The following is a 24,831-nucleotide window of genomic DNA, read 5'->3' on the forward strand; positions in this document are numbered from 1 at the left end:
GCGTCTTTGGTTTTTTTTGTTTAAATTATTTGCCTGCTTTATTTGCATTAAATTTCACAATTCAGTAACTCTCACTGGCTCCCTCTGGTGCTTAGCACAAAATAACAAAGTCTTCCTGTCGTTATTTTTGTGCATTGGTTATCTCAGTGCTCTGCCTGTAAGACTACAGGAATCAAATGTGCCAAAGTCAAACTTAAAATAACAGTCAGGAGAAGACCCTAACTTTCCTGTGCATTACCTACAGTTTCCTCAATCAGTGGGATGTGATCCACGGGTGAGTTGTCACCAAAAACTCTCAAGAGGACAGGACTGTAAAAGAAATTATATATGATTTGAATCTCAAAGAAATATATTCATATGGACTCATTACCATTACCATTATTGCATAATACATACTAATTTATTTTAAATAAATTTTGGGGGAGTAACAAAAAAATGTTTATTTCAAATACTGGATGGTCACCTCAACAGGTTGTGAAAAAACTGCATGAACTAATTATGATGTACAGTATATTGGCAGCAAAATGTGCTTCTCTTCTCCTAAACTGAAATGATCACAGGTTTTAAAACTTTTTGATAAATCTGGCAAAATGAGATTAGCATAGTCCATGATACCTATACGCTTACTTTGGCTTTTTCTAGATGTTGGCCGTCTTCCCCTGTCTGAGTTTGCAACCAATAGCTTTTGCGGTGTGTAAAACCATTCATAATTGTCTTTGGATCTGAAACCTATAGCTAAGCCTCGGGCATGAAAGCTGCTGTGGTAAAGCAGAGTGTGCTGTATCTGACTTGGAGATACTTGAATAAAATTGATTTTTTTTTAAGTCGACTACATAAAAGATCACTCTGAGCCTGGAAGAATATAGCTAATTGCTTGCGAAGGTTGGCACAAAATGTACTAATGTTGTTCTGCAAAGCCTGTTCCAATGACTGTTTCCTTTCTTCAGGATGGAGCAGCTCAGCACAGGAACTGTAAAACTCACGTCCTTATTCTTGTCCTACATGGGGGCAGCATCTTAGATACGGGAGGAGGGGACCAGAACTGCAAGACAGCAGACATCAACACCTTCAGTTCTGTATTCGAGAAGGTGACGCGGGCCCACTTCCCTGCCGCTCTGGGGCACATCCAAATCAGACTCATCTCCTGCCCAGCTATTTGTTCGGAGGCATTCTCTCTTGTTTCCAAGTAAGTTGATTTGCATTCTAATGCATGGCTTCCCCTCTTTCTACATGTCAGTAGTGCTTTCATCAGACAAATTAATACAGATCCTCCAACTCTCTTGCTCCACTTGTGACTAACTTTTGCCCTCTTGTACATGGATGCCTCAGGAATATTATGGTTTTTTTTCTTGCAATCACCACTGAGTGCTGCTTGGATTTTCCATGAGTGGTAAAGAACTGAGCCTTCCAGAGGTGGAGACTGTCAGTTCACAAATGTGCTCAATCCTTGGCATCAACATATATGCAGTAGGTATGAGCAGTGAGATTCACCCCCCTGATACATTGCCGTCTCACCTTCTGGCTGCACAGATTCATTTTGCAGAATGGCAAGATATAATGGCAAGATCTATGTCCCCAGTTTCCAGACCTGAGACGTGTTCATCCTCCAGGGATTAGACTGGAATTTTTCTCAGTGTGCACGACACGGGTTTCTGATGCAAATCATGGGTTGTTGTTGCCGTCTGTTTAAAATGGATTGTGAGATTACATCATGCTTAGTCCAGAATGACAGAATCCAAGATACTCAGTCAAGGATGCCCAAAAAATCCATGTAATTGTTGTGCATCTGTCATATCTGTCAGATAACCTGTATGTGTTGTAGGAAAGGGATTTTTCAAAATCATTAAAAGCATTTGGGAGCACAAAAATCATTGACTTTCAACAGGATTGGTGCCTTTAAATCCCTGAAGAAGTCTCCCCCCACGGTTGGTAATATTAGTAAATAAGTTTAGTCGGCATCTCTGTCCAGAGTATGATCATACACCTATTTTCTTTGAAACTTAAGAAGACATTATACATCTTTAAACTCCCAGGACCCCCTAAATTGGAAAGAAAACAGGTGGGATAATCGCTTATGATCCTTTTTTCTAAATGTGGCTGCTTCTATAAATAATAATAGATGTCATTTATCTTGCTTTAAGAGTAGAATAATTGCAGCAATGGGCAGTATAGGAAAATCTGATATATTAGCTTAAGAATTATTGATTTAGGAATAGTGAGAAACAAGTGTGTCTAAAGGTTACTCTAAAGTTGTGATTGACTTCTGAATTCTGCTTGAAGGGGCAGGGAGAAACTTTAAATGTATATTAATGGCTTGTAATTTGCCTCATTGCTAGGGTAGACCTTAAATCCAAATAAACACTAACAAGGCTAAAAAAGCAAAAGAATTTAGACTCTATTCACCTACTAATGGCATTTTGTGTTGCCTTGAAAGCTTATTGTATACTGTTCATTTATCATAACTTGTGAGAATGCAAAATAAAGCTAGGACCTAAATGTGATACTAAGATGCTTTTCGAATACATATTGACTTTGGATGCAGGGGGTGAGAGGAGGAGAAGGGAGAAGGGGGTGAAGGCTTCAAAAAGCCATACAAAGCAGGATTTGATTGCTGCTGTAGCAACAGGGGTCCATTAGCTCTGCTGAAATTTCCTATCTGAACAGATGCATTTGCTAAAGGATGTAAATGGATACGGTGCTTGGAAGGTTACCTGCGTTTACACTGAGAGGGTGCATCCTGGGTGGGTCAATTCTGCTATATTTAGCAAAGAAGCTACTGTTAAATGGCTTCTGATACTTGTTTGTGAACATGAAACTCAGCACTTAGACCAATAACGTTAACCTTCGAACACTGTGGGAATCTGCCAAAAAATTACTTACATGTCAGTAGAAAAAAGATTTGCTTTTAATCTCTGCTACTTCCATTAGGACTAAATTCAGAGAAGGAGTGGTCTGAAAATCTTCCAAGTAGATTAATTCTTAGGGGGGGAAACTGGGGAAAGGGGGGAAGATAGCAAAAGCAAAGGAGTTTTTCTACTGTACTTTTTATTTGACTGGGATTAGAAGTGATCTGATGCTAATAGAGAAGAATGGAGAGAAACTCTCATTATTAAAGATACTTGTTGGGCCCATATTGAACTCAACAGTGTGACAATAACAAACTCCCAAAGCTTCCATTGACGCAGCTGTAAAGGATTCAGGGGATGACTATGGCACAAAGCAGGAAATGATTGTTACAGAAGTTTCTGCAATTTACCCATTTCATATCATGTCTCCCTGTCGTCTCTATGGGGACATGCCAAGAGCACAAGGGGAACAGCATTAGGAAGAGGTTGGCCGGACTTTTGTACTGAATGCGGTGGAGAGAGAGCCTTCCCTTCTGAAGGGAGGAGTGGATTTAAAGATAGAATCTAACAGTGGAATTGACTCTAAGCAATGAGGAAACTGATTGGGCGTCTTTTTTGGTTCACACTGAGAAAAGCATGAAAGAATGAACAGCAATTCTAAGGAAAACAAGATTTGCTCCCTCCGAGTCAGTCTTGTTCATGCAATGTCAGTAAAAAACTTGCATCATTTTTAGGACACATGCTCCCAAGTCTTCTCTATGCTAACTTAAATAAACATGAGCTAAGGTACATGGATGCTACCTGACATTTTACATTTCTAGCCATCGAGTCTTGTTACTATTGGAGGCACTGTTTTGAAGGCAAATTACATTACTTGTTATATTAAGCAGTGATAGCTCAGTCATTTGAGAGAGAGAATGAACTGAAAGATTCTTTTTAAAAAAATGTAAAAATTAATATTTCACAAAGAAAATTTAATTCCTGCTTGCTTCTCAGGAGGGCAATATGTTGTATGTGGTCTGTAAAAAAAAAAAACAACATAATTTATTGGATCATATTGTCATTAAACCCAGTAGCTTTCTGAGGTTTCTGGTGGGAATCCATCTCTGTAGTAAAAATTATTGTTGTCTAACAAATAGTGATAATATTTCCAAAGAAAAACATGTCAGCATGAAAAATTAAATGCAACTTTCAGTAAGCGAATGTTCAGCAATTGTTCCTCAGAGACGCACTTTGTCTAATATTTACTATACTCTCTTAAAGCAAGAACTAATTTTCATAATTTTAAGTTGCTAATGATGCATCAATAATAGGTGCATTCTAAAGTGCCCATTCTGTGTGTTACAAAAAATTTCTTCCCCTTGAATTAGATTTGTTATTACTACTAATGCTAACAATCTCAAATATGGTTTCTTTTCAACGATGTTGGGTGACATGAAAGATTACATCCAGCAGCAGGTATTCTGATGCAACTTTGAACCTTAGGAGGACAGAGTTAAGTTCCTGGGTTTATCACAGATTTCTCTTGTGACCTTGAGCAACTTGGTTGCTGTGCTTTGGTTCCCCACAAAAGTGATGAGTAATATAAGACTGTTTCTTTAACAAAGAAGCCTTTTCTGTGACTAATGGAATGGCTGATCCAAACATCCTGAAATGAACAGGCTTTTGGTGGACCATGGATCATGATTTTAGAGCTCAGTTTTGTAAGAGGAAGTATATGGCACTCAGTGTGAGAATGGGACAGAGATGCTCATTAGTGAAAGCACTGCTAATTTAATTTTACTGCCTCCCCCTACACAAATCATCCTTCCATGTCCATGCCAGAAGAAAGCAAGAGGCTTGACCTTTCAGCAGTTGGTAAGCAAAGCTTCCATTGATTTCAGTAAGGTTGGATCCAATATCATTGTAATGGAAATTGATTATTTTCTCCCCAGTCCTGTTAATGTAAGTCTGTTTGCCTGTGACATTAGATCAAGCAGTACTTGAAATAGTAGCTGAGCAGATATAAAATGCTCAGTAATGGATATAATTAAAATCTTAAAAAACAAAACAAAACAAGAAAACCAAACCCAAACCTCCCCAGTGTTTGTTTCACAGTCTGGGGAAATGAATTCAGAAGTAAATGACAAATGATTTTTCTTTGCTTTCATCAAGAAAACGACTTTGCAATTATCAATGTGGATCTCATGTGTCCAGACATACCCCTTTTCCAATTGCACCATTTTTTACTCATTTTTCTCATCCCTTGGATTCATTTATTAAAAAGAGAAACTTTTCAAGTAAATTCTTAGAATGTTTTTCCCTCATTTTTAGACAATTTTGTGCTTATAGCATTTTAAAACAGTCAACTTATTTTTTTTAACATCAGTTTGTCCATATACTCTGCAAAGTGTGGTCTGTTCCCTTTAAAGTAAGGAAATGTGTTTTTAATGCAAGACAAGAGAAATGCAAAATTGGGAGATAAATTCAGGGCTTGTTATGGATGCAATTTAATTCTGAATCAACAGGGGTAGAGAGGAGAAGAAAAATGGCTGATGTAAGAAAGATCATAAAGATATAAGGGCCAATTTTTATCTTCTGCTACTGCCCATCTGTCTATTTTCAGACACCAAGTGGCCAGAAATCCAGTGAAACTGACCAGGACTAGGGACAGATATTAAACATAAACCAGTTGAAGTGATCAGAAACTGGTTTAAACTTGTAACAGAACAGTTACAGATGATCAGTGCACATAAAGCAGTTTGAAAATGGCTAAAACTGGTTTGAGATAAACCTGGTTGAATGTAGCATCAGACTTAACTGATTTGGATCAAGCTGATTTATGCAGTGTCTGTCCCAGACCCCTTGCTGGTTAGAGTTAAATCAGAGTCCCCCAGCATCCTGGTATGCTGTCTGGGCTGGGCAGGGCTCTGCTCCACAGCAGGGCTGGCTTCTCCCCTCTGCTCCCTGGCTGCAGCTGCAGCGGAGACTGCAGGCATCTTACTGGCTTCCCGGTCCATGCTATGGGAGACTGGACAAAGGGAGACAGGACAGGATCTCAGGGCTCTTTGGAGCTAATCAACAGGTAGTTGGCAATGTCCATCCTTCCTTGGAACAACTTGTTTAAGACTAGCTTAAATTAATGAAAGATCTGTTTGTTTTGGTGACAGGGTGATAAATGCTGTGTAAACCCCTGCTGGCTCCCTCACTGAGTCAGTGCCTCCTGCTGGGGCCTGGCCATGCTCCCCCCGCTTTAGCTCAGCATTGTGAAAGGGAAGGGAGAGCTGCTTTAGCACCCCATGGCTTCTAGCCTGAGCCACTGCAGGCATGTGCCTGCTTTTTTACAGTCCAGAGGGCATGTCTGTATGGTTACAAACTGATTCAGCCTAGGCAGGTTTGACTAACCTGCAAGGATTGAATCAATTCAGGCTTAGGCTTTTTGAATGTCTGTGCCTAGCCCAGGTGATACTCAGCTGGCAAAGCAGCTCTACAACCAGCTCTGCAGGCCCTGTGGAAGGAAAGTTCCTTAAATGTCTCTCTTCTCTGTGTGTTTTGTGCTGGTATTTCTCCTGAGCACAAAGATGCACATTAGAATGGCTCTTGGTGCTTCCCCTAACTTAGTTTGGAGGCCACTCAGGGAGTACCAGGGTAGCAGAAAGCCCTCTTTGTGCCCCTTGCCAAACCTAGGAATAAAGCTTCCTGGTAAGTGCCATGGTGTTAGAATCTTAATGCTACAAAAATATTCCTGTGTATAGCAACTTTCTACACAGGGAACTGAGACTAGAAGCCTGGTCTTTCAGCCTTCACAATATGGACCTCTATTACTTAAGCTCATGGAGATATTTTAATAAAGTAATCACTCAAGTCAACAGAGCCTGGGCTTCGAAATGTTCTGTAGTAGCTTAACCCCTTGCATTCACTTGAAATTCTATGTCTAGCCTAAAAACCTGCCTGTCCGATTAAGTAATGAAGGGCCTGATCCAGTGCCTTATTTGAAGCCAGTGCAGTGGACATTGGATAGGATAAAAAAAAAAAGGCTAATGCGGTTTAGGAAGACGGTAATTCCTGTTTGTTTCTGATGGTTGCTATGCTGGGTGCTAGCAAGCAGTATAATGAATGGAACCTCTACAATTCGTACAAGATCATCAGCGTAGCAGTAGCCTGCGCTTCAAATGCTGTAAATGTGCAAAGCGGAAAGAAAAGTTGCATCTTCTTATAGCTGGCTTTTATTAAGCACAGAGATAATTAGACTGCCAGAACTCTTCATTATTTATTCAACTGCTAGCAAACTGGAAAGTGTTCATGAAATGCTAATTTATTTTTAACAAATTTAAAGTAATTATCTGGAGACTAATGTGTTAAGGAGGAATGCATTTTTTTTCATAAATTATTGGGGAGGAGCATCTTTCCATGAGAGGGAATGTATTTTGTATGAAAATGGTGCCTAATCAAACTCAAGACTTAGGGACTAGATAGATATTTAAGGCTTATGTCAGTTTTTTGTCAAGAATTAAGGGAGAGTCGATACAGTTTGGATGTTAGATTTCCTTTGGCATCTTAATTTCAGTTCAACTCAGTTCAATTTATTAAGGATTCTGGCTAAATGCCATGCTCCCGAAAACGCCATAACACACATACGACTGTAATATAGATAAGTTTGAACAAAGCAACCGAATGACAAATATTATACTAAAAATAGAGCCCACCAACATACAAAACATTGTTAATATAAACATAGTAGTAAATCAAGACATGAATCTATAACATTGTTGTACAAAGATCCACAATTGAGACAATAAAATCAAATCTAATATTAAAATGTATCGCTCGTATTAGTAATAAAGGATATATTACTCTAATCACTTCCGCCTTATAAGGAAAAATTGCAAGACGGTTTACTAAATTTGAATATGGTTGCTGTAGAAGCCAGATTAATTTCTCTCTGCTTGAAAAATATATCAATTTCTGTGGGAACGGTAATAAATAGGTTCTCCTTGTGTCATTATATAAAGAACATTTTAAAATATAGTGGATAATAGCTTTCAAAACTCCTAGACAGACTGGGCAACATCTTTTAGCCCTTGGAATGGAAAATCTACGTCCAGCCAGAACAACTGTGGGTATCTGTTAGGCCCTGAGTCTAGTCAAAGAGGGTCACCATTTATTATTGAGATCCAACTGTAAATACCTTTCTTCCCTGCAATCTCTTTTCCAAAGAGTATATAAAAGGGCAATACAAGTAGCCCTAGCCACTGCAAAATCCTTCTGCATGGCAGTATCTTGTATCCTCTGAAAAAGTCTAACCTTTTCTATTGGGGAGAAAAATCTTTCATTACCTTTTGAGATGGTATGCCATCCCAGAAAGTGCAAAAGTACAGGAAAGAAAAGCTAACCAGGATGATTGGACAGGAGGGGGATTATTAATATCTTCTATATAGCATCATTTAAGCAGACAAGATGGTAAAATGGGCATTGGCATCTTAAAATGTCTTCCAAAATAGAGAGCCCCCTAAATGACCCCACCTGTAGATCCTGTTTAAGGTCCCAAAACTGCAAACATGTATGTGTAAGGTGAGTTTTATGCATACAGGTATTCTAATTGAAATGAATTCATATGCTAACATAAAGGATTTCAGCTATGTGCTCTGTGCCTGATCAAGTTATTAATGCCCAGAAAACTTTGACGACTGCATAGCAACCCGCTGTTTGACTGCCCAATGGTATTTTTAGCAGATTAAGATTTCCATTATCCCTTGGGGTAGCATGCAGTGAAGCAAGAGCTGCTTGGAAAATAGCTTTTCCTTCCCCCTGACCAGGAATCTGACATTCAGGAAATTATTGGCATTTCCAGCTGGAATAAAAGTCAGTCTTGGAATTTCTCTCAGATTGGAAATTCCCCCCAACATGGTATAGAAACATCAGGATGTTTTGTTTTGATACTTTTGAAACTTTATAGTACATATTATTTCATATAAAGCAATAAATGGAATGAAATGATGTTCAGAACGAAACATTTTGCCCTTCTTGAAAACATTACATTTTATTTCTCCCCTGAAAATTGCACTGAAATTAAGACATTCCGGGAAAATGTTTGTTTTCATGAAGCTGCATTTCCCAATAGAAAACTTCTGTGGGAAGTTTTCAACTACCTCCATAATTATCCTTGTGGTCAAAGTTGGTAGCATATATTGCTGTTCCATATTGAGCTATGTTCTGAGAATAAGGAAAAAAAATCTTTTTGGTTTGAAATGAGACCCCTATCAAAATGTGTTACATTAATGGAGATGTTTCACATAAAGTTAATTTCAGTTGTGGTCAGTGAAACGGGAGGAAGGTTTTTAGCAAGTGTAGCACAGTCTGGCTCAGGGTCCTGTAGATAGTTTGGCAGAATTGCCAAATGTCTTTTGTGCTTAAGTGCAAACTAGCTTTCCCTTTAATGTGCGTGTTTTTCACCTCATAATTATTTCTGCTGATACTGCTCTAGGGTATTTAATACGTGCTCTGGGAGTTGGGACGGGCACTTAAATTAGAGCAGCTCTGGGAACCCTTTAATTAAAGTGCCTGGAGTGTCTTGTGTATCATAGTCCTGGAGTTTTAAAATGGTGTCGGGGTCAATTTAACTATAGCTCATTTGACAAGATTTAGTTTAAGCACCTCTGTCACCATTTTTAAGCATGGGAACATCAATGCGCAAGATGATGAAGTTGGCTGGAGCACAGTAAATACCACACTCCAACATACTCAATTAATCGAGCGTGCTCTGATGTGTTGTATTTACAGCGTGTTGGAGTCATGTATAGGTGCCCCTAGTGCCTAGGACCTCAGTTTGAATAAGGACCCCAGTGTGATAAGCACTGGGGAAACACAATATAAAGACCCATTGCAAGCTGTTCTGGCTAGGGACGAAATATGAAACGGGAGACAATGAATGGATACAGACAGAAGTTTCTGACTGCTGGATGGAGAGAAAAGCCACAGTCCTATCTTAAAGACACTGAACTATGATAGAAGAGTGTTTGATGAACGGAAAGTGAAAGAAAGACTGATAGCATTGTACTATTAATTTGGACTTGCTATCATCATAATAACTTTTATTCAAAGGCGTCCTCTCATATTTAACTGCTTTAAGTGCAGCGTTATCAACTAGCCCAGGGGTGAGCAAAATGCAGCCCGGGGACCGGATGCAGCCCTCCAGGCCATTTGATCTGGTCTACAGGGCCCTTAAAACATTTAGAAAATTAGTATTTATCTGCCCTGGGCTGCCTGTCATGCGGCCCACGATGGCTTGCCAAAACTCAGTAAGTGGCCCTCTGCCCAAAATAATTGCCCGCCCCTGAACTAGCCGTATATTTCTGAGAACTGAATCAAGGGACACCTGAATGCTTCAGTCTTAGTAGTGTGAGGAGAATGATTAATCGTGTGCAGTGGAATTGTGCAAACACCTTCTGGTTCCCACAAAATTACAGCCTCTTTCACTGCCTTGCTACCTGCAGATGATAACATTTCCCTTTATTGGCTTTGTCTTCAGTGACCTGATAAACACAGGACTGGATGGTATCTTTGACTTAGCTAAGCTGGGGAGTGAAGAGCTCCACCATATTCCTCTGTAGTCTCTAGCTCTCTCATGCATCACGCTCCCTACTGTGAGCAAATGCACAGAGAAGGGAAGGACAAGCAAAGTACCTGGCCAGACACAAGAAAGAAGCAGAGCAAGAATCTGAGTCACCAGTCCATCCCTTGGCATGGAGCATCTATACTCCAGTCCCTCTTTCCCAAAGGACAGTTTAGCTCAGTGCTTCTCACCTTTTGCTTGGCCCCCATGCAACAGGACTGAACAGTAACACACTTCAGGCAGCAGCATATTTTGCATTATCTGTCTAGCAAAGTTTTAACTCTTTAAAATCCTATGGCTGCAAGCAATATTGGAGGGTCAGTTTTGCTAGGGTTGCCAACCCTCCCCGGTTTTGGAGTCTGTCAGAATCAGCATTGATCTCCCAGTAACTACTGAAAGGAGATTGTAATAGGGTGTTTTAAGAAAATAAATTCAATGAGTGACATCACGCTGTGTTGGGGAAAAAAAATCTCCCAGAATAGCTTCAGTCAGAGTTGGCAACCCTACATGTTGCCCACAAGCCATGGTTTGTGGATCACTGTTCTAGCCCATCCGAAACACCCAGTTTGGGCTGGATTCTCCATTGTCTTCTACTTTGCCATTTAAAGCGCTGCAAATTTCATTTGAGAACGCTACTGAGTTAGACCATCGGTGTTCTCCACTCACTGTGGATGGGCATGAATGTCGTCTTCAAAGGTGCAGGGCGAGGAGACCTGGGCTCTACATTTCTTGCGACATTCCATGGAAAATATGCATGCTTCATTAATGGTTTTCCTGCCACTTTTGCTAGTCTTGGCAAAGCACAGATGACCAGCTTCCAACTCAGACTGTGGCACAGTAAAACCCCTGAAAAAAGAGATGATACAGGAGATAGGAATTGACAATTTAGAAGGCCTTTTGAGCACACTTAAGTATATTTTCTAAGATATGTGTGAGCAACTAAGCAGTAGGGCTGTGCAGAGCTTTGGTTGCTGATTCTAGTTGTTCAAGCATCACTCACCTGGCAACTTCCTGATGTTTGAGGGTCTCATTCTCTAAGCCCACCACGTGTGCCCTGCAGGTGATTCTTTGTGTGGGATTCCAGCTGCAGATGATTTAGTAATTGCTGTGTTATTACAGAGGGCAGGGGTGCTGATTAAGGCTCTTGCTGTTGCTTTATATGGGCAGGTGGCTTCTCCATTTCCCTGATGCTTCTTGCTCCATTAGCTCTTGATTCTGATTGAATCAATCTGTTGTCTTGCTGCTTCAACTAAACCAGATTTGTCTTCCAACTAACAGAGTACCTGACAACTTGATGTCAATGGGCATTCCATTTTTTGCACTGACCATACACTGTAAAGTCATTCAACTTGGTTCTTATGAAGCGCAACCATGTTTAAATGGTGATTTAGATGGATTTTGGATTATTTTACAGTAATCAACTAGTTGGATTATGGTCCTAAACCTCATTAAAGAGCAACCAGCCAGAGAAAAGCTGCATGCCTTTTCCACATTCTTGTGTATGATATTGATAATACCACTGCTGAGCGCCAAGTCCACATTCATTTTGTGTTCATTGCTGTATTAACATCCCAAGCTGGCCTTCAGCAGCTCTTCCCTAAATATTTAAATAATTAGTCCCTCTGTTGATCTTCTTGAATATTTGCATATGGGTTTTCATTTGTAGAAACTACAGATTAATGTGCCTGTAGACCTCGGAAATGTTTCTCTGTGGCAATGTTTGAAAAGTGATCCTTGCTATATATTCAACTGTTCCTCATTTCAAAAGACAACCCCCTTCCCTTCCCTCCCCCCGCAAATTTAACAACAAAGTATGTATATGGACATCCCTTTATCTTTCTGAAAATTGCTTACATCAGAAGTCGAGAAATGTAGAACTTGAGCGTGCCAAAAAGGTCATTTATGCTACAGCGATGGATTCTATGCCAGTTTTCATTTCTTGCATGACTGACTTTCCTGTGCATCTTGTTTGGAACTGCTGTCTTTGCACCTGCATTTGGGCCTTGGCAGATTAAAAAGTTGGCTTGCATTTATGTTGGGGCAGTCAGTAGAGAGGCACTGTAATATGATGAGTGGGGCTGGAAAAAAGAGGGTAAGGTTTGAGGAGGTTTTACAGGTGACACATACAGTTTTGGAGTTCAGAAATGTAGCCTGACTATCCAAGGTGCTGCCAGACAAATGAGGACCTCTAGGACTCCATTCCACTCCATATATATACACACATACATACACACATACATACGTGTGAGTGTATGGAGATCATTCCTAGAGGTCCTCATTTGTCTGGCAGCAGCTTGGATGGTGATAAATATAGATATTACACTATCCAAGATGTAATATATATGTATATATGTATATGTATATGTATATGTATATGTGTATATGTATATGTATATATATGTGTATATGTATGTGTATATATGTGTATATGTGTATATATATATTGCAGCTCTACCTGTCTGATGCATCTCTTACCGCTAACAGCAGACATGAAACTTTGAAATATCATTAGGTCCCTCTCTTTTTTCTTAAAGGAATTTGATGTTTCATAGGTAATCATTTTTCATTTTTTACCTAACAGGAAATGTCTCGCAAGTCGGGGAACTATTTTGATGGTTCCCCAAAGTGTGCATTTGATCCAGGAAACCACAGTTAGACATCCCTCTCTCATAGCTGAGTGCTCATTTGACAATGCAGTAATACAATTTAAGGTGCAAGGACTAGAGGTCTGCATGTTTATGGTGTGGCAGGACTCACCAGTTGCATGGGAACTGTGCTGTGAAACCCCTTGCAGCTTGTAAAACCCAGGGTGAACCACATGAAAAGCAGAGAGGGGTTTCTTGGTACAGAGGTCTCTAGAGAGGAGTGGATTAGAGTGATTAGCGTCTAGCCATTTTCAACCCGCTGCAGGAGTCTTACTTTTTATAAGGATTTCTCACAATGACTGCAATGATTTAAAAAAAAAAAAAGTCCGGAGAAATCTCAAACATAATCTAAGGAGACTTCAGTATTAATACTCTCTGAACTTTGCTGTAGCCTTTCTTTTGTGGAGGTAATTTTACTTATGTAGCATTTAGATACTATGAAAACAAATGCTTAAAAATAAAAACCACCATCACAGCCGCATTAGTTCTATCTTTTTTAAAGCATATTGGGGCCCTCTAATGGGTGCTCTTCACTCGAACACAAGCATTCGATGTAAGCTCTTTTCTTTAGGAGTCCAGTGCCCTGAGTTGTACACTTTGTTACAAGTATTACCTAAACCATGAACAGAATCTATACCGGATCCAGGAGAAGAGGCTATGCCTTTGGAGAGTGCATTCAAAAAAGCCAGTGGAAGTTCTTTGATTACACTGCAAGCATAGTGTATCAAAGTCCAGTGTAAGGTTGAATGCCATTACATGCCTTCAATAACCTCAGATTTCTAAACCGTGTTAATTTGAAGTTATTTCTAGTCTTTAACCAAAGCAAGGAACTATGGATTTTTCTCTTGCCTGAAAGATTTTTCTTTCCACCGAGTTCTAGATATTTTTTTTCCACTCTCATAATTTATTCCCTTTAATAAGATTCAGAGACTTTATTGCAGTTGGCAAATGGATGTAGACATCTCTAAGTCTTTTTTTCATGCCTTATAAAAGTTCCCTGAGGTTTATTATGAGGATAAAATGGTAACGATTTTTAATCTGCTCTTGGCTGAGGAATGTGCTATGAAAGCTTAGGAGCCGGTAACACAATAAAGAGACGGGATACATTTCAAGCCCTTAACTGCATTGAAGTAGCAATATTTTTTTCCTGCACAGTAGTGTAGGTTGCTTTTTATAAATGACTGCAGTCCTGACATTCCCCAGCAATGCTGAAGTCTGCATCCCAAGATAACCGAGTTCCTCATAACTCAAGCCATGGGCACTATTCTGCCAAGAATCTTTGTCATGTGGCAACCCTATTGAAAGGGATATCCAATAGCAAAGTCATCTGTTGTGCAATGTACTGTAACAGTGGTCTAATTAAATAAAAACCCAACAATCATATCACCCTCAGCACTGGTCCATTCGATCCTCTCCTGCGTACAAGTTGAACTCCACATTGTTGTTAAACTAGCATTACATACAGTGAGCTGATAGTTGGTAACTACTCTGCCGTCGGATTTATGACATACCTCGGATTTATGGCATATCAACAATAAACCTCCAAAGATCTTGTCCCGTCTTGAAGGGATGTTGCTGGTAACTGGACTGGATTAGTGGAAATATTGCTATCTCCCTTCCTGCTGCATGTTTTGTGTATTGTGTGATGCACTGGAGACCTTTTAAGACAGTTGCAGTATACGCAGCCAGGCATATAATGGACTTTCTTTCTACAGTGGCTTTGCAACAAGCTGCACATCACTTTACAGCTATTTAGCTTTCTTGTGCAAGTGCAATCCACTAATTTTAAACTTTGTTGTTGATGGATTTCCTTTTGTCTTGTTTGTTCATCTTGCGGCCCAATGGGAACCTTGGCCTGGGCCTGGAGCTAACTGCATATAACAAATGAATGGTAACAATGAGCCAGATGTGAAGTTGATGCGAATAGGCGTAATTTTTCCTATGTGATACCAATTGAAGGATGTGGTCCAACTTACTGTAGTAGAACATCATACATCTAGGGTCATATAAATTGGCTCAAAACACACCTTCAAAAGCTCTGCCATGTAAATAGTCAGTGTTTGGTCCAAGACGTATAAGGCTTCGGAAGAAATGGTCACTGAAAAGCTGACTTGTCTTTCTAATGCTGGGTTTTTTTTGTTTTGTTTTTTCCTAGTTTTAAAATAACTGGAAGCCTTTTAAAGTACAAACAAGGAAAACTGACAGCTGAATTGAGTACACCTGTTCCGACTTGTCAATCAATAGGCCTTAGCTTTGCTTTTAATTCAGCATATTATGTAATGTATTTATTCCCACAGAGCTGTTTCCCACATCATTCTGTATCGTTTATTCTCTGAGCTTGGAGATGTGAACCAATAAGTGCTTTTAAATGAAAGGTAAAAATAATGGCACTCCTGGAGTGTGAGTCATTAGGTGCTTTGTTATAAACTCCTGCTGCAAACTGATTTTTATGGCGGTTCTGTTTCCAGCTAAAGGTCACTCGTCAGCTTTTCTTGCCTTGTATCTCTCATGTATAGATGCCTACAGCTCTAAGTGGCCTGGGACCCAAGCCAGATGTATTGTACATAGCTGCCATGAACCCACCCTGTCAAAGTAATATCTTTAATTACTTACCTAATCTGACGCCATACTCTCCTTAGTCTTCAAAATGTGAATTTTTTTTCCCCTCTACCCAAACTCCAGCCTTTAGATAAAACACTCTGTAGTGTTTTAATGTGAGTTTTCTTACTTATGTGTTGTGTGGGTTTATCGTGTATCCATGATATTCTGGGGAAAATAAAGTCTCGGTCAAAAGCCTCAGAAGTCAATAGGACCTGGTTCTCTCCTTAAGTGCTCGACTGATGTGACATCTGAGTTTGGACAGTGGTGATATGATCTGTCTCACGTCTCCTAGAAGTGAGTTCCATTTTCCACTGATGAAAGGGAAGGTGGGTGCTCCGCTGGATGAAGAGGAGACTGAGAGGAGACTTAATAGCAGCCCTCAGCTACCTGAAGAGGGAGTTGCAAAGAGGATGGAGCTGGACTGTTCTCAGTGGTGGCAGATGATAGGACAAGGAGCAGCGGTCTCGAGTTGCAGCAAGGGAGGTTTAGGTTAGATATTAGGAAGAATGTTATCAGTAGGAGGGTAGTAAAACACTGGAACAGGTTACCCAGAGGTGGGGGAAGCTCCATCCTTGGAGGTTTTCAAAACCTGGTTAGGCAAAGTGGGATGATGTAGTAGGGGCTGGTCCTGCTTTGAGCAGGGGGTTGGACTAGATGTGACCTCCTGAGGTCCCTTCCAACCCTCCTTGTCTATCATTCTTAGCTTTACATTGAGTGTGGCTTTAGTATATTGGGAGCTCCAGGAGCTCTTTCTGCTGCTATGGAAATCTATGGTGGAGGACTCTCACTGGCTGCCTGTACAGGTGCTCGTGGGGGGGCATTTTAATTAGAGCAATTCCTGGCCGGCCGCTCTAATTAAAACAGCTCACCGTCACATATATTAAGCCCCTGCGCATTTCAAAATTGGCTGCAGGATACTTCTTTTAAAGCTCTTTCAATGAGGTTTAGATAAAGCACCCTTGCAGCCAATTTGAAGTGCATGGGGGGCTTCATACATGCGATGATGAGGCGACGGTGGAGTGTTTTAATTAGAATGAGAATGAGCACGTCTATAGGCACCCGTTGGTTTTTGTGGAAGCTGAATTAAACCCTTGCAGAGCCATTCTCTTGGTGGTGGTAGTAGTGTTATAAAGTGATATGTCTTGAGGTTGAGAATATGAAAGAAGGTGATTAACGTAATGAAGTTGTAATATTAGGTACAGGTTATAATCCCATTGTATTAGGTCCTGATTCCAAACACAAGCATGCACTCATGTGGGTGTGTGCAGGACAGGGCCCTACCTTTCTAGAACAGGAATTTGATTTTTGAAAGGGAAGAGTTATTTTCTCTGTATCTTAGAAAGGTTTAAGAGAAACTTTTCCCAAATGGTCGGAGGAGCCTGGTGTAAGGCTCCATGATGTCGGTGGTAGTCTGAGCATTGGCTGGAATGGCTTTGTCAGGCAAATTAGAACTGAAGATCGAGAAAATAATTGTTAAGTGGCTGGGAACATTAGAGCTGCAGTGATTTATAAATAAACACCAACCACTACTATGAAGAAAAATCCATTGCTCCTTCATTGTGCTTAAGGCAGTGGTCCTCAACCTTTTTAGACTTGAAGTCACCCCTTGGAAGATGCCAGCTCAGTTTTCCCCTAGGTAAAAACCTATTTGATTTGGAGAAATGGACCTGTTGGAAGAATCCGACCAAGATATATATAAGAAAAAATGTCTTCCTTTAAAGCAAATTGCATGAGGTCACGGTGGGCTGTAAGCCACTTTAATTAAAACAGCTCTTCCCAAATATCAGACAATAGGTTTTTCCAATTCACATCTTCAGATTCTTGTAACAACTTCAGCTACATGGCTGCAGACTTCATTGTTGCCAGCAGTAATGAGAAGTTAGCAAAAAGCCGAAGGGAACAATGGACACCCTCACAACAGAGCCCCTTTGGTATTATCTCTTGCCTCTCTGGATGCTGACGTTCAATAACAAAACCCTCCCTCGTGCTGTGTGAACATGCAGTTGTGTGCCTTGGCCTAGTCTAATATTCAGTCACATGCTCTCTCTGCAGACAAATGACAGTAGCCATTGCATTCTTCCTTAGCAGTACATGTTTAAGAGCGTATTCCTTGGCTTGACTGTTTTAAACAGTAGCTCAGTAATGCATTTAGGATTGCAGAGAAGAAAAAGGCATAACTTGTGGGCCTGGCTGTCTCTTCTCACATGGGTGTAAATCAGGAATTAATGGCACCAGACTCAGTGGAGCTGGATGGATGACAGTAAGAGGGGAGTCAAGCTTCCTGCCTCATTTGTTTCCTTTTATGAGTTTTCAGCCATTTGGGCAGACCAGCATTTTTATTGGTTACAGCTATTAAGTGGTAGCTATGTTTGGCCAGCTACAGATCTTTCAGCTCTAAATGATACATATATGCATGAAATATCCTTGTTGTGCAAATCTGTCCATTTGTTTGCCAAGGAGCAGTTTCTGGGTGAGGATGTCACCTAGTTTTTTATAGCACTAACCATGAATGCAGGGGTGGGCAATTATTTCAGCTGGAGGGCCATTTAATACATTTTGGTAAGCTGTTGAGGGCTATATGGGTAGCCCCGCCCCTTGACCATTGCCCCCAATTGCCATAGCGGGACTGGAAGTTCTGCCCCCTAGCCCCCGACCTTTGCCACCAGAAGTCCTTCCCCTTGCCTCCTCCCCCGGGGTGGGGAGGTGGGGATGCTGCCATCTTAGAACCAGAAAAAAAAAAACAAATCGTACACTAAGTCAAACACCTGCTATAACATTTTAATTTTATTACAAAAAATATTTTTGTCATGAATTGTGTTTGTGTCGTGTATAGAGAGGTGATTGCATAATAACTCAAAACGAAATCTTACTCTTTTATATTGGGTGTGGGGGTGTGTGTGTGTATGTGTGGGAGGTCGTGAGGAGGTGTGGCTGTGTATGGGGGCATAGGGTATGTTGGTGGGGATTGTGGGGCAGGGTGTGGGTGTGTGAGGTTTGTGGGGCATGTGCGGACCCCCCACACAGTCCCCCCTACACATTTCCCCTCCCCCACATGGCACGCAGCCCCTGTTGGCAGCAAAAGCAGCAGGCAGGGGGTGTCAGTGCTCGTGCCCAGCGCTGCATGGCTGAGGTGGGGGGGGCGGGAGGAGTGCAGCCTGCCCGGCCGTCTCTTATCACAGGGGCTCCATGTGGTGTGCCTGCAGATCTCGCACTCGCACCGGGGAAGCCCCGTGCTGGACTCCATGGGGAAGCAGGGGGCGGGGCTCCCTCCACTTCTGGTGCAGTCTGGGGACCTGCGCAGCAGGAGGCAGGGGAGGCAGCTGACTCCAATGCGGGGCTTCCCCTGGTGCAAGTGCAGGAGCTGCAGACACGTTACGCAGAGCCCCTGCAATAGGGGCAGGCTGCACTCCTCACTCCTATGTGTGGCGCTGGCTGGAGCAGTGCCCCACCGAGTGCCAGTGTCTGCGCCTGCATCAGGCACTAGATCCCAGAGTGCCCGCTGCCTGCTGCAACTGCCGGCAGCGGGGGCTCCGTGCCATGTGGATTAGTGTGCAGGGGGGTTCCCATACTCCCCATCTTCCCTCACACCCGCACCCTGCCCACCCGAGCTCCATGCTTCTGCCACCCTCCTAGCCATGGGCTCTGCGCTGCTCTCCATACTTCTGCCCAGCTGGAGCTCCACTGCCCCTGCAGCTTCCCTATCTGCTGCCCAGAGCAAGCTGGATGCCAGGGAAGTCAAGTGAGTTCCCATGCATTTGGATGCAGTGGGGGCAGCTGTGTGCTGGTGGGGTTGGGCCCTTCTGCTCATGAGGGTGGGAGCAAGGGGCAATACGTGTCCATATGCATGGGTGCCTCATTCCCACCCTTGTGCACAGAAGGGCTGGGCAGGACACAGTTCATTGGTGGGGGCCAGATGAAAGTGCCTGATGGGCCTGATTTTGCCTACTCCTGCATTAATGGGTCTCGGCTGAGGTCAGTATTATTGCCTCAGTTTCTACAGCTGGCAAAACTGAGATACAGCCATCAGAAAGCAGAATAGGGAAAGACACTGAAGCAATTGCAGAAGAAAATAATTGGGCACCACAAGTGCTTCTGGAGCGTCTTGTTTGGACTTCCTTTCAGCAGGGTTCAGGACACCAGAAGTGTTTCACGGTAGTGAGAAGAGCTGAGCTAGAAGTCTGAATGACTTCCTGCAGCATGTCTCCATCCAGCCTGATCCCATCAGACATGTTAAAGCTTGGAGAAGCCAGGACCTACACACTTGGGGCCGTCACTGGGATGGATTGCTCTCAAGCATGTGCAGCTTTCACACCTGGAGCTCTCCCAGCTAGAGCTCAAGCACGCAATTATGGAGCGCGACTGGTGGGTAAACATCTTATTTAGCAAATTGTAGGGAAGGAGGTACTGTGAGTACTGTGGTGTTACAGCTAGGATGAGCTTAGATGAAAGATTTACTAGCGGTGTGAGATCTGAACTTTAAGAACACCAGCCTTCACATTGACAATGTGAGGAAGACTACGTGGCCAAGTTGACAGACTTGCCTTGCACTCAAAAATCAAAAGCAGGTTTTGAATTGTGCTGGGCGTATGGGTGTTATGCTATGCATTTGCACCTGCAGGAATTCTGTTTGGATTTTTCATTTTGATGCATATAGGCAGTCCAAGAGATCCTGCTTGCAAATATTGACGTAAAGGAAAAGTTTTAGATTCTGGACCTTGTATTACCTGAGACTCAGAAGCTGTTATGTGTTCCAGGTTATTTAGAGTACTCTGGTTCCATCTATTACAATCGCTTTCAGTTTCATACACCTGTCATATAAATCAGAGAGAGGCTATATATACTACCTGTATATTTTTATAATGCATGACTGGTCTCCAGGGACGTCCATCTCCAACCTTCACCAGTGAGGACAGACAGAAGTAGCACATTTTTACTCTAGCTATCCTCATGGGTAATCTTTTTGTCCCTTCTTCTGGAAGACAAATGGTATAATGTAGATAAACCATAATGTTTTCTGATAGATTAATCTCAGCAATATACACCAAGACATCAGCGCAGAGTTCCCCGTCTCAACAGAATTTCTACTAGAGCAATGTTTAAATGTAGAGATGGGGGGCTAAATATTATACCACAGTGGTCTAATCTTGGCATGAAGTGGTTTCTAGCTGTTCTTTGGGCAGCTGGTTTCAGTCTGTCAGGTCGTATTCCTTAAAAGCACATGCTTTAGCTCATAATGCTTAAGTGCTTTGCTGAATTGGAACTGGGCTTTGAGTCCCATAGGATCCTAAAACAGTCCCAAAGTTGTCACTTTACTTGTGCAATGCAGTGGCAACATGACCAAGGCTGGCATTTGTCTGCACGGTTCCCTGTATTAAGCATGCTGAGGGGTGAAGGGATCAGTACAAAGGGAAGCAGTATTAACTTCAGAAGGATCAGTCCCCCTTGTTCCAGCAGAGTTAAGCTGTATTGGTTTTCTAGGCACGTTGCTTCTGTATTCTCTCAGGCTTTTGAGAAGGACAGTAGGTTAGAGAGAGTGCAGACAGACTCAAGGGAGATGGTATTTATTACCCCAGATAAATTTGTTGAATCCGAACAGCCTCTCCGTTTGTACGTTAAATTGTTCTGCTTTCTATGTTGGGCACCCGTCTGGTAAAACTGTATCTGCTAAAAACTAAACCCCCAAATAAATTAAACTATTGTTAGACTGTACAGCCTCAGACATTCAAAGCAGAACAATTTCTCTGTTGTTTAATGGCAGAGATAGGAATGTCTTCCTCTGCAGTTGAGCCACAACTGTTATTTCCCTAGGAGTGGTTTTTTTAAATGGCAAAATATGAATGCATGGTCGCTGTTTGGACAGCTGGTCACAATTCGCCTTGTACCATGCTGGCGTTTTCTTCTCAGCTGTGATGCTCACAGCGTCCATCGCTATCTTAGTGCCTCACTCTTCTGCCTGGGTTCCCTGTAACACCCCTGTGCGTTGAGTTAAAAGAAGTCATCCTGTTCTTTACAGGTGAAGAAACAGAGGTGCAGACAGACTAAGGCGTAAGTCCAATTTGAACCTATAGGTGACTCCACTGTGACATTGCAGAAGTGCCCAGCCTTCCTATGCAGTGGATGGTCAGACTGGAAGTGATCCAAATCACGTGGGTTTCCTGAAGGGAGGCAGCTACAGCCAGCCAGTGGGAAATGCTAGGTGTAGGGATGCGTCCGCTGCCTGCATGCCGTCCATGCTAAACAGTTGCTAAAGGCAATTGGGACTTCTAGTAGAGATGTTATCGGTTATTAGACCAACGAGATTTTTGGTACAAGATTTCAGGCACAAACGCCCTTCATCAGGCGTCGGAGAAAAGATTGTAAAAGTTCTCCTGGGTAGAAATGAAAATTCGTATTTCATAGATTTCACAGAAGAGTCAATAGATGGAAATCTCCTCTGGGCAGTCAATTCATAGCTGCTATGGAGCCTCTCGCCTCCTGTGAGGATCTGCAGGGATGCAGATTACCTTGAAATACTTAAGGAACAGGGGACGCAGATGGACTTGAGGTGCCTCCCAGCGCTGAGTTAGATTGCAGGTGGACATCAGCTGGGAGATGAGCATCAGCTGGGAGATGAGCTTGTTTGAACACACTCAGTAGCCAAAGTCTAAATGCATAAATCAATGGTTGTCAACCTTTTTCCATTCAGGGCATCCCTTGGAAAATGCCAGCTCTTCATTTTCACTTGTTGGGGTTTTTTTTTTTTTTTTTGGCTTTTGCTACGACAACAATAAAGCAATACTTTTGTTGCTGAGCTCAGAAAGAGCACAAGTCAGCATGTTCTTAACACTATGAATCTCTAGTTAAAATGTCTGGGTTTATCTTGTGAATTACGTTTGCACATCTTACAGTGCTAACATTGCAGGGTGCCCTGTGGCACCCTTGAAAGGATCTCAAGGAACCCCAAGGTGCCATAGCAGGTTTGGTTGAGAAGCATTGGCATAGATCTTTTCAGGAAAAACTGGAGGGACTTAATAAGGCTAGGTACATCAGCAGTTTTGTACCTGCTGGAGAGGGATTGTCACCTGGGCACCCAAAATCCACCTAAGATATGTATAAACCGGTTGATTTTGAATCTGGCCCCAAGTTCAAGATCACTTCGGAAGTTTGGAGCATGGCAGGACCTTGAATCTGGGCCTCCCAACTGCTAGCCTAGTGCCTGATTAGCGGCCCACCATTCCTGCCCAAGAGCTTATCCACCCCTTTCATCTGAAAGCATGTTGTTTGTGTTACTTTTTGAGCCTAGCATTGTTTTCATCTCTGAGCATAGCTGGCTGATGATACTCTTCAGTATTTTATGAAGAGGCTTCATTCATTTTATATCAAAGAAAAAGGGCCTCTGCAGAAATATGCTTCCTGAACTAAATTACTAATAACATTTTGCTTGCAACTTGAAAATCTGCCTTTCCCTCCACTTTGCTGTAGCTAGAGGTGGTTAGAGAAGGAATGGGAGAAAAGACTTCTGTGATTTGAAGTGAAACATTGCCTCTGTCACTTGGCTGTGCAATGGTGCATAGTGCTGTCAGTATGCTTTTTAGCGACCATTTCCACCAATCACAGTCACTTTCTGTTGTGCCACAGTGTTTGAAGTGTAGATGCCACCAGTGTGCCTTTAAGAATGGAGCCATCCCATTTTTTCCTCTTTATAAAAATAATAAGTGGTTTGCCAGCAAAGTGAAGTAAAGCAACCCCATCAAATGATCCTATTAGATCAGATGCACCGATTCAATGCTCAGGATACAGACAAAGAAACGGTTACCAAGGCATTATGGGCCAGCTTGGCCAATACCATATTTTTCTTGCATACAGCACATGCCTTTTTTTCCTCCAAAATTCAGCTGCTGAAAATTGGGGTGTGCATTATAAGATAGGAAATACGGTGATAGCAGTTTCTTTCTGCTGGGGAAAAGTGAAAGTACGGCTATGGTGCTGCAGCTGGGGCTCCAGCACTTTCACTTTAACTCAGTAGCAGCTTCTGTAGCTGCTGGGATACTTACTGCTGCTTGCCAGTATTTTCTTCAGTCTGTCTTTCAAAGCCAAGGGGCGCATCTTTTTCAGGGCATGTTGTAGATGAGAGAACATAGTGCATCAAAATAATCGAGATTCAATGTGCAAGAAATCTATAGGCCAGGAAGATGTACCGGTGGTTGATTTATAAATGGAAATTTGTGCAGCAAGGTCCCTAATGCATCATGCAGCTGTAGACCTGAGAGTATATAAACATGACATTGCTATGTTCTTAGCGGTTACCTTAATCCTGTAGAAGTGGCAGAATCATCACTTAAAGATGTTTTCTCCAAGTTTACTTAACTTGACACTCATGATGCATAGCTGGCTTAGATCCGTGGAAATGTTTGTCTCTGCATAGCATGCAGAGGAGGAAGAAAAGGTGGATGCCTTGACACTGAATATTACCATGTGGTGTCAAAAACATCACCACCAAGGAAACCCAGCCAGCTAATGGGATGCTTTTCATGGCAATGCTTGACTGGTTGTATGACACTGGTACCGACATGGTTCCCACCCCTGGGATGCGGGGGTACCCAGGATAATCCTAGACATTTTAGGACTGGCAACAATCCCTGATTAGCAGTAAGACTGAAATGAAGGCAAGGTCCAACAAATGCATCAGCTCTGATATTTGGAAATTGTTTATACACATAGTTCGGTAGCAGAAGCACTTATAAAGTATTGGGTGCATTTGGCATCGCTGGACTTGGCTGAAATTTTTCCATTGACCTCAAAAGGGGCAGGATCAGATCCATAAGGAATAAAACGCTAAGATACTTGTATAAAGACTTGCATTCATTAGAGTAAAGACTCTAGGAAGCTACTTTATCTAAATTTTCTGAAATGCAGTATCTCTCCCTCGTACGTGTAACCCTCTGTTTACACTACCTCTCTAGTGAGTGAAGTAGAGAAGAGCTTCCTTGTGTTTTTGATGTTGCAACTCTCAGTGCTTTCTAGTGCTGATTTAAGTCACAAGCCTATTCAGGATGGAAATATTCCATTAAAATATCATGCCTGACAAGTATGAGCGGCTTTGAAATTTCCTTATAAACACGATTCCTGAAACATACTGGATGCTGCCCAAATGAGCCTTTCTGAAAAG

At 42.0% G+C, this 24,831-nt stretch overlaps 1 protein-coding gene across 6 annotated transcripts in view; it reads left to right on the forward strand.

Annotated features, from left to right (window-relative positions):
* PITPNM3 (PITPNM family member 3) overlaps nt 1-24,831 on the forward strand; it is a 334,273-nt gene that overhangs the window by 231,266 nt on the left and 78,176 nt on the right. For all 6 annotated transcript variants that reach the window (XM_090025435.1, XM_090025432.1, XM_090025430.1 and 3 more), the window contains one exon: nt 948-1,186. In XM_090025435.1, coding sequence (XP_089881561.1) covers nt 948-1,186 — 239 coding nt within the window. The remainder of the gene's footprint in view (nt 1-947; nt 1,187-24,831) is intronic.

This window comes from Crocodylus siamensis, chromosome 13 (assembly GCF_052110815.1).
Source record: "Crocodylus siamensis isolate JL-2025a chromosome 13, ASM5211081v1, whole genome shotgun sequence".
NCBI lineage: Eukaryota > Metazoa > Chordata > Crocodylia > Crocodylidae > Crocodylus > Crocodylus siamensis.